Source organism: Nanorana parkeri, unplaced genomic scaffold (genome assembly GCF_000935625.1).
Source record: "Nanorana parkeri isolate BGI_ZX_2015 unplaced genomic scaffold, ASM93562v1 scaffold174, whole genome shotgun sequence".
NCBI classification, from domain to species: Eukaryota; Metazoa; Chordata; class Amphibia; order Anura; family Dicroglossidae; genus Nanorana; species Nanorana parkeri.
The window spans coordinates 757,795-767,544 of NW_017306442.1; the positions used below are offsets into that span (position 1 = coordinate 757,795).

The 9,750-nt window shown below is 41.1% G+C and overlaps 1 protein-coding gene across 1 annotated transcript in view; it reads left to right on the plus strand.

Annotated features, from left to right (window-relative positions):
* The window catches only part of COPS9 (COP9 signalosome subunit 9), a 7,056-nt gene extending 1,857 nt beyond the window's left edge, over positions 1-5,199 (plus strand). Inside the window, exons 2-3 of the mRNA XM_018554820.1 lie at positions 1,975-2,047; positions 5,039-5,199. Coding sequence (XP_018410322.1) covers positions 1,975-2,047; positions 5,039-5,076 — 111 coding nt within the window. The 3' untranslated portion in view covers positions 5,077-5,199. The remainder of the gene's footprint in view (positions 1-1,974; positions 2,048-5,038) is intronic.
* Positions 5,200-9,750: the final 4,551 nt, after the last annotated feature.

The following is a 9,750-nucleotide window of genomic DNA, read 5'->3' on the forward strand; positions in this document are numbered from 1 at the left end:
GCTCCACTGATGATTACAACCGAGTGGATTTTGCAGTGTTCATTATTTATGGCGTGCGCCATATTGTAGAATATAATATACAGGGGTTTAGTTAAGAACTTTCAACATGGATGTTGGAGCAGCTGACCATGAGTTGGAGCTAAAATTCTGACTATGTGCCCAGTTTGTTTATGTGGGTAAGTGGCATGCTCTTCCGTATCTGGAAGTAATGGGTAATTCCATCACTTCCAGTGACTAAATAGAGTGGCAGAAGAGAAAAAGAAATGTGAGTATGTGCTGTGGGAGGGGGTGTGCAGGCCTTATTTTTTTGAATCACACTTGTTGCTTTACCCTGCGTAGGCAAAGTACAGTTTACCTTTAAACTTTGGGAATGGTGTTATAACCAAACCTACAATTGAAAGTAGGGATGCACCAATATATCGGCTGCCGAAACATATCAGCCGAAAATGGCACTATTGGCTAAATGCCGAAAACTGCAATTTTCCTGCCGATACATCGGCGCATCCGTGATTTCTTTCCTCCCCGCTGGGCGCTGCTCTGTGTCCCTCTGTGAAGGTAGAGAAAGTGACAGCCGGCCTAGCGCTGCGTGAGGAGAGCGCTGTGAGCGGCCAGTGTCTCTCCTCCCACACCGCTCATCCTCCTATCGCAGAGCGGTGTGGGGGTGGAGACAGCGCTGTCACAGGAGGCTGGGCTCTCCTCTCGCACCGCTCGCTCAGCCTCCTGTGACAGCATGTCAGAGAGGAGAGCAGACTACATACACTCAGTGATCGCTGAGTGTTTGTAGATAATTGATGATATGGTATGGTTATTATTAGACATGTGCACTGCCAAAAAATTTGTTTCGTTTCGTTTTAAATTCGGATTTGTGTTATTTCGTTTTTCCGGATTCGGGTGTGAAAGTCAATTTCGGAATTCGGATTCTGACTAAATTCGTTGGCTCGTTCGTTTCGTTTCCGTTTCTTATTCGTTTCGTTCATTCCTTCGCTCGTTTGCAGCAAAGTGACATTTGAGGGGGAAAATATTTTTCTTCAACGGACGAAACGAATAAGAAACAAACGAAACGAACGTTTGAACAAACTACCGCTACCGAATTTCGGAAACGGAAATTCGGATTCGTTTGCATTTGTTATATCTGTAATTCGGATACATCCGAATTTCCGAAAATTCTTCCGAATTTCGATTCGGAACGAAACGAATCGCACATGTCTAGTTATTATATCCTCAATTATGAATGAATGGGAGTGATCTACATCCCCTCCTGTTCATTCATGATTGTGGTTATAGTAAACACACTCTGTCCTCATGTTATGAATGAACAGGAACACTCATAGAGGATTCCTGTTCATTGATAAAAGGGAACACAGAAAAAGAGATTGAGGACTCTGTGTTCTCAATCTCTTTTTCTATTTTAAAAGGGAAATATCAGGGTTCTGTTTAGACCCCCAATAGTTCCCCAAAGCCCCTAAAAGTAAAAAATATTTATTAAAAAATGAATAAATAAATATAAAAACATTTAAAAGTTTATAAAAAAGAAATAAAAATACAATATTTAAAAAAATTAAAATAAAAACTTTCGGTTTCGGCCTGACAATTTTTACTATTTCGGTTTCTTTTCGGTTTTTAAATTTCTATTTCGGTGCACCTCTAATTGAAAGGTAACCTTTAGTGCAGGTTCACACCATTTTCGTGACCAGATCTGGAATGCAGTGCGTTGCGTTTTGCTGTGTTCCGGAGCTTTTTTTCTTCTTAAAATAGGCTTTTAGGTGCATTCCAATGCACCTAAACACTTAGTGCTGCCTGCTAAAAAACCACCAACCATGAAGGGACATAAGAATTGCCTAAGCCTCAAAATACAATAAAACCGTTTTGAGAAGAGATAAGTACAGCTTCTGCTTTCATTACCCTCCTGCTTAGACACTACAGGCATGTTTTAAAAGAAAAAAAAATCAGCATATGGTTTGTTGTGTTTTACAGGCTGGAGGAAGCACTGGACTTCTGATGGATCTGGCAGCAAATGAAAAAGCTGTTCATCTAGACTACTTCAACAGTAAGTGATAGCAATATTCTTCTACAAGGCATGAAGGACATAGACATGTTTATATGTAAAAGGAAAGCTATCAGGTGAGTGATTTAGACTCATACGCATAGTTAGAGCCGACGTGTGACATTGAAACTCTCACACGTCGGCTCTATTGATCGGGAAGTGAGCGAACATATACGGTTGCTCGCTTGCTTCCCGATCATCTCCATGCAGAGAGCGGTGACTGACTGTCAGTCACCGCTCCCCGCAGGGATTCCCCCCTCCCCGATCCTCCAGCGCTGACTGGAGGAACGGACAGTGGAGCTGGGTGGATCTCGACAGTATTGTTGGGATCTGTCCCGGCTGCGGTGCTCTTAGTATATAGCAAGCTGTAGCCCGCTATATACTGAGCTTTGGCTCACGGAAGGATGTTTGTATATGTCCTCCTGTGACCCTAAAGAGAACTATGGGATAAAAAGGTTACCCCATAGATCTCTTTTAGCTTTAGTGATAGCTTTCCAACGCTTTGACACTATACTGGACAGATGCTAGATTTATATTTTCCTTTCAGTGGCAGAAGGTTTATCATTAACATTGTAGTAAGTGTATGTAAGTGATTTTTATTTTTTTGGGATGCTCAGTCATGCTGTTAAAGCCATCAATGGTTATTGTTCATTTTGTATAGGGAGTTAAAAGAACGAAGATATACTCACCCAAGCCGCCATCCCGGCTCGGTCATAAACCGGTCCTCCTCCGCTCCAGTGATGGAAAGTACCCAGTACACTGTTTAGGATGTGATGACTCGCTGGTGCAGAGGCAGAGTGAGGCTGAAGGAAGTGGTCTAGGAGCCAGCTAGTGGTTCGGGTGAGTGAGTATATCTCTGTTTTTAGCTCCCTAGGCTAAGCAATAATTCATTCCAATAATGAATCCAGATCAAACATTGTCCAGCAAATGATGTGTGTAAATTAAACATGTTTGACCTATCATTGCCACAGGAAACAGGGAATGTTTTTTCCTGCTGTGCCTGTGTGTTTTGTGAAACATCAATGTCAATAAACAAAAGATTTCGGAATGCCAGTGATCACTTGATGTTCTATGGATTGATTGGCGGCGCCATCTGCTTTCCTAATGTAACCCACAGTTACATTAGGTTAAATCTGGTCAGGAGTGCAATGGACATGGACACATTTCTGTCTGTGTTTTGTGGGCACATACAAGGGTTTCTCCATAGGGCCCTGCAAGGGAAAGTAACCACCTTATAATAGGATATCAGGGCCAGTGCTCAGGGGGCCAACTGATTCTGCAGGAAACTAAAATACATCAAGGCGCACCATCCATTGTAAGAGATTTAATCAGCATTTAAAATAGCTTAAACTTTTGACTTTAGTGTTACTTTGTCACAATACAGATCTCATTGTTCTGGCTGGTAAAAGACACTCTGTCATGGATTAAAAAATTAAAACACTGTGCAGTAAAATAGTATTTCTACTTGGGTGTCCCAACTCTTGTTTCTCAGATCTTCACTCACTTCACATCAAAACTGCCAATAAAATTCTAAGCTATACAACTGGGGAAGGGAAGGTTTTCAAGGTATAAAATTAGTAACACAGAGCGTATTCAATTTACACGGTTGGTCCCTTCTAATAATAGCAAAACGCAAATATTCCCCGAAGGGGGATCCCACCGTGGTTACAAAGTGTAGAACAAAATTATCGTAAAAAATGAATTTATTTTTGGATATATTAAAATGTATACGTATCAAAAAGACCAAACAAACATATAAACATCACATATATGACTGCTCTTGGCTGGTATCATAGAAAGTGCAAGTGGATATAAACATACATTTCTATTTGTAAGAAAAAAATATATGAATAAGGTGCGCCCTGGGATGCTTGTATACCTGTTCACCGTGGTGTTGAATATCAGAAGGGTATCTGCGAACTCTAAACCTCAGAGTTGGAAAAAAGAGAATGTCAGTCTCCTAGACCAAAAATGAGCATACACGTGTATGAAAAAAAAATAAAAAAAATGTTGATAAAGAAAAATAGGAAGAAAAAATAAGAACGGATAAATAAAGTCAAAAGGCTTCGTTTGAATAATAAATGTTGCACTCACAGTAATGAATCTTCACTCTTGGGTCAAGATCAGGAGACCGGAGTATGTAGGAGCCCAGCTGTAGATGCAGGAGCGGTTCAGGAGATATTTAACCTCATCTCGTCTTTTTGCTGTTGAAATGAGCCTTTACTGAACAGTAGATGCAGGAAAGGTTCAGGAGATATTTAACCTTATCTCGGCTTTTTGCTTTTAAGATTAGCCTTTACTGACAGGGGTGTGGAATTCGTATCGCCCGGGACATGTAGTTCCGGGCAAGTGGTTTTTTCACAGTTTTAGCCCTGCTACGGACAAGTAGCAGGCCTGGTTTTCTTTTCTTAAATGAGCGGCGCTGCGGGGGGCGTGGAGCTCTGCGAGCTGGGGGATGATGGTGGTATTCCATCATCTGACGCTTCCATGTCTGTTGGGTGCCTTGTCCCTCACTGCAGTGCTGTGGTTCTACCTGCCGGCCTCTGTCACTAGTGTCTCTTAGGGACATAGTAGTGATGTAGTTGCCAGCAGGAGGAACCACTGCGTGAGGTGTCTGGCAGGCATGGAATATTCTGCTGACAGGTTTCCTCTGCAAGAGAGTGAAGCACCAAGGAACAGGCTGCAGGACAGGTCTTCTTTTAATCAATGAGAAGGACATATATCTGCTTGAATTAATTGTGGCAGAGATGAGTCAAAAACAGCCTGCCTTTATTTTCATTTTTCATAGAACTGCTTCTGTCCTCTTTCAAACTTTATGGAAATTGAGCCAGATAGTGGGGTGTATTAGCTGGTTGGACCATAAAATCCAATAATAAGTGCAATTTCAGAATATGTGAGAATAACAGCTGCTATTATGAACACGTTGGCTGTCATGCATGGTGTTTGTACTGTCATGCATGGTGTTTGTACTAACTCTGCATTCCTGTTTTACAGACTTCGGAGACCTTTTTGATGATGATGATATTGACTGATTAATAAACTCGCACAATCGTGCATGGATTCTGAGGCCAGATGGTAGACACTGGTGACGATTTCTATGCAAGACATGTTGTAATTAAGTTATGTATTCTATGTAAATAAAGTTTCCTAACTTGGAGATGATCTTATTTTTTTTTTTTTTTTAAACTTAACTATCAATTAATTACAAGGGATACAAGTGGGGTACCACATCCAAAAATAGCACAGATACCTTAAAGAAGAAAAACTGACACATTTTGTAGGTACCCACACAAGCGATACTTAGATTAAAACATAATTATTTATATACATAGTATACCATTTACATATTCTGCAGCATAAAAATGAAAGTTCATACTTGTAGCTCAAAAAGCATTACTCCTTACATCCAATCTAGACCCCTCTAGTTGATACAAGTGATTATATATGTCAAACTATATAGAGATGTGCTTAGCACTTGACATAGGTATCATGAGAAAGTCATCAGAGAGGGCTGCACTCTACGCGTTTTGTATGAATAAAGCCGCTTGTAGTGAGCAAACATACTGTGAATGTCTGCTAGGATCGGGAGGGCATATACGAACCAACAAGGGGGCTCTACCACACAGCTAAGTCCTCAGCATAATGATTGGAACAATCCAAGCCATTGATTGAAGAGATGGAAACACCAATCAATAGTCTGTCCTCAATAGCCAAGAAGAACAAGCACCTGTGTGTTGGTGGTATAGTGGAGGTGCAGAGAGGAGAGCCCACCTTCTCCTGCACTGAGCAATGTGGAGGCCATTTATAAGATCTGGGTGAATCCAGGTACAGTCACCTGGCTGGATATGCAGAAAACATTCCCTTAGATTTGTAAAATGGTACACTTTTATGTATAGTGATCAATCAGATTCTTTGCTTCATTTCCCATACAGTACAAAATGAAACCTGATTGGTTGTTATGACCTTGTTCTCACTTTTGTGTGGAGAGAACTTATCTTAGTCCTTATACACAACCTGGAAATTCTACTTAAAACACATATATGGGGTCTGTGATTTAACAGAGTTGGCCAAGAGACCAATTGCAGCCAGGTGAGATGGAGATATTCTTTTCCCACACAAATCTACTTATGGATTATTTGTTAAAGATGGTAAGAAAGATAACATGTTTACTAAGGCATTTTGCCACTCCAATAAGATCTAAAGCAATGCTTTATGTCACGGTAATTTTAGAGGTTAGCCTTTCGGTTCCTTTTATATCCCCTCACCACAACCTTAATGGTTGTACTGTTCTCCAAAACAAGCAAGCCCTACACCTTCGAGCCAGTGAAGCCAGATCTTGCACTGATGAGGGCTCTGTAGCCAGAAACAGCTGTAAGGACATTGGTAACGCTGGCTCTGTTAAATTATGGCGATATATGTGCTATATACCAGCAGTTCTGGATGCAGATTGCTAAATTGGGCAATAACGAATTATCTTCATGACTGCCCACTTACCCATAAGCAGGGACTGAGCTCATTGTTTTGAAGTTTTGTGCTGGAAGTAAGGATGTGTAAATACTAAGGATGCATCGATAGTAGTGCCGATGCAGAGTATTTGGGCGAGTACTCGTGCTCACCCAAATGCTTCAATGCCTAGCCCGATACTTCCGGTATCAGGAAGCCGGGCAGTGCGTCATTACACGCTGCCCGGCTTCCTGATTGGCCGGGGAGCCGACTCCATGCTCTCTCATCATACCAAGATCACAGCCGCCCGATCGCTTGTATGGAGCCGGGGAGTGTGCGCCCCCTCCACTGCTGTCTATCGGGACTGACACGGTGGGTCTGTGCACCTCGATCGGAGGGAGATCAGCACACTTCCCTCTGATCACTGAACCCATATGCGACATCACTTCCAGTTTCAGCCTGTCGTTTCTCTGGTTGATGTGGCTGGAGAAGCTAATCTGTCCATGTCACAGCAATAAAATGAAGTGTAAAAAAGCTTAATAAAATTGAAGTCGCATATAAAAAAACAAGAATTTTTTTTTTTTTTTAAAGTCCCCGCCCAACATACATGGTCAGACAAATGCAAACACACATTGGGTGCGCCTATGTGCGAAAACGACGTTTGTGCCACCCCATATGACATATCACCATGAACATCCGAGTGAGAGCAATATTTCTAGGGCCATCAATCACTGCTAACACTAAACACTTTTCCCCTTCCTGGTCCTCTTAGACATTAGTGATATAGCCTGTTCCTAAGACATGCATCCTGGGAAGGTTACATCCGCAGGGCATTGCTGAGAAATCTCATCTGTAAACTGCACGAGATCTCAAGGAAAGGCATTTTCCTCCCCTGAGATGATGTGCATGGTCACATGTTCCAGGAAGTAAAGGGAGATATATTGACCTGCCCTAAATTTACAAAAAAAAGGCTACTGTGAGAAGAATGGAAGGAAAAGGAAAACAAGGTATGCAAAGAATTAAAGGCGGGAAATGATCTATAAGTATCTGTGTGTAGGTTGTCATTACTAAACATTGTTGTCATATTTAAGATATGGTTAAAGTTTCTCTTTAAAGCATCGCCTCTGGGCAATTTTGGGTATTATGATTTTTTTTTGGCATTTCACAGGCACACAGTTTTATGGCTTATCTATTTACCAGACATAACCCCATCTTTTATATTTTACCCCCAAAACAAGGGCGTATTATATTCTGTTTCTGTGCAGTAGAATTCATTTTAGTGTATTTTATCCTAAAAATACTGGTTTGATAAACATTTGTGCAAATATCGTGCATCATAAAAAATTGCAACTATTGCTCAATTATGGGTATTAGTCCTTGCTCCATCCTTGCAATCGCTAGTGAGGACTGTACAGGCGTGGTGCCCAGATGGGCCGCTAAAACACATACAGGTGAAACTCGAATAATTAGAATATCGTGCAAAGTTCATTTATTTCACTAATGCAACTTAAAAGGTGAAACTAATATATGAGATAGACTCATTACATGCAAAGCAAGATAGTTCAAGCCGTGATTTGTCATAATTGTGATGATTATGGCTTACAGCTCATGAAAACCCCAAGAACCCCAAATCCACAACCTCAAAACAGTAGATTATTACATGCAATCAATAAAACAAGGATTGTACATAGAACAATATCGGACCTCTGAAAAGTACAAGCATGCATATGTACTCAGTACTTGGTTTGGGCCCCTTTTGCAGCACTTACTGCAATTACTTTTGCACGATATTCTAATTATTCGAGTTTCACCTGTATATGTCAGCTTGTGATATTGGTAGGTAATTTTCTCTATTTAAAAAAAAAACTGATATACATTGAATCATGACTATATGGATTGTTTAAATCATGTTTACTATTGTACCTTTTTAAAAAAAATTATGTAGACATTCCCTTCTCCTGAAGAAGCGCCTGTGTGCGCAAAACGTTGAGAATAACTGCTCCCCCACTGTCAACCGTTCCAACAGTATTTATTGTTCTGCACTGTCTATTGTATATCTCAACCTGATTGTCCCATAATGTACATTGTCTGGTTCAAATTTTCATGATGTACTTTTGTAGTGGGAGGTTGAATGGAGTGAGCATACAGGGAAGAGTCAAAACCAGCTGATTGCTTTTATGCTTCATATTAGCTTTTTAATATTATCCACATTAAAAATCAATTTTTTTACGGTCTATTGTCTCTTGGAGTTGTCAATCGATGCCTAAAAAAACCCTAACTTTTCTTTCTCTTTTTTTTTGATACCTTATTCCCTAGGGGTGTGGCACTTAGGACCCAGATCCAGGTAAACCATTATTTAGTTCACTGAAAGAGCGCTGGCCGAAAGGATCCGACTGCCGGCGCAGACTCAGCTACACGGTCTGCTTCCGACAGAGATACAGACCGTGTAGCTTCTCCCGTAAGTCAGGTATGCGGTCCGTGACCACGTACCTGACTTCTGAGCTGGCTGCGGGTCACAAAGTACCGGCTCGCGGGCCGCAAGTGGCCCGCGGACAGGTACATTGAAACCCTGGCATTTTTGCCGCTCCTGTGGAATCTGCCGTCCGAGGCAAACACCCTGTTTGCCTCGCGGCAGATACGCCCCTGCATGTGTGTGTGTGTGTATTGCGGCAGTGTAAGCCAATGCCACTGTGTAGTTTGGCAACTATGGCACCCAGGACTCTCAGCCAGAGGGGCTGAGAGGGTCCAGAGTATAAACCATTTGATAAGGAAGAACCTGGCCTTTCAGATTCTTCCAGGTTTTCAGAATTGTGGCTGGGATCTGGAGCTCTGGAGATTTCTGGTTTTAAGAAGTAATAATTTTAGGGTTATAAGAATCATGTTTATATATATGAGCATTGTTTTTAATCTTCATAATTATGTAATAAACCTTTTTTATATGAACATCAACAAATTTGTACGAATTATAATTATATGAGTCCCCTCAAAAAAAACCCTGCACAACCTAGGTTGTATAATGTATAGATATTTGACTAGTTTGGGGAGAGGCCTCTATTCACCTGGGGGAGTACTTTGGAAAGTGCCTGTTTTGGAGTGAAAATACAATTTAAAATGTTTTCTTTTACAGAGGTGCTGGAAACCGGGTAATTTTCATTGTTCAACTTTTCTGGAATTTTTCTCTGGGGACTATGTTTAAGGTTTAAGTAGATGTTGGGATATTTGGTCGGGGATGGAGCTACTCTTTTCGGACTCTCCCCAAACTA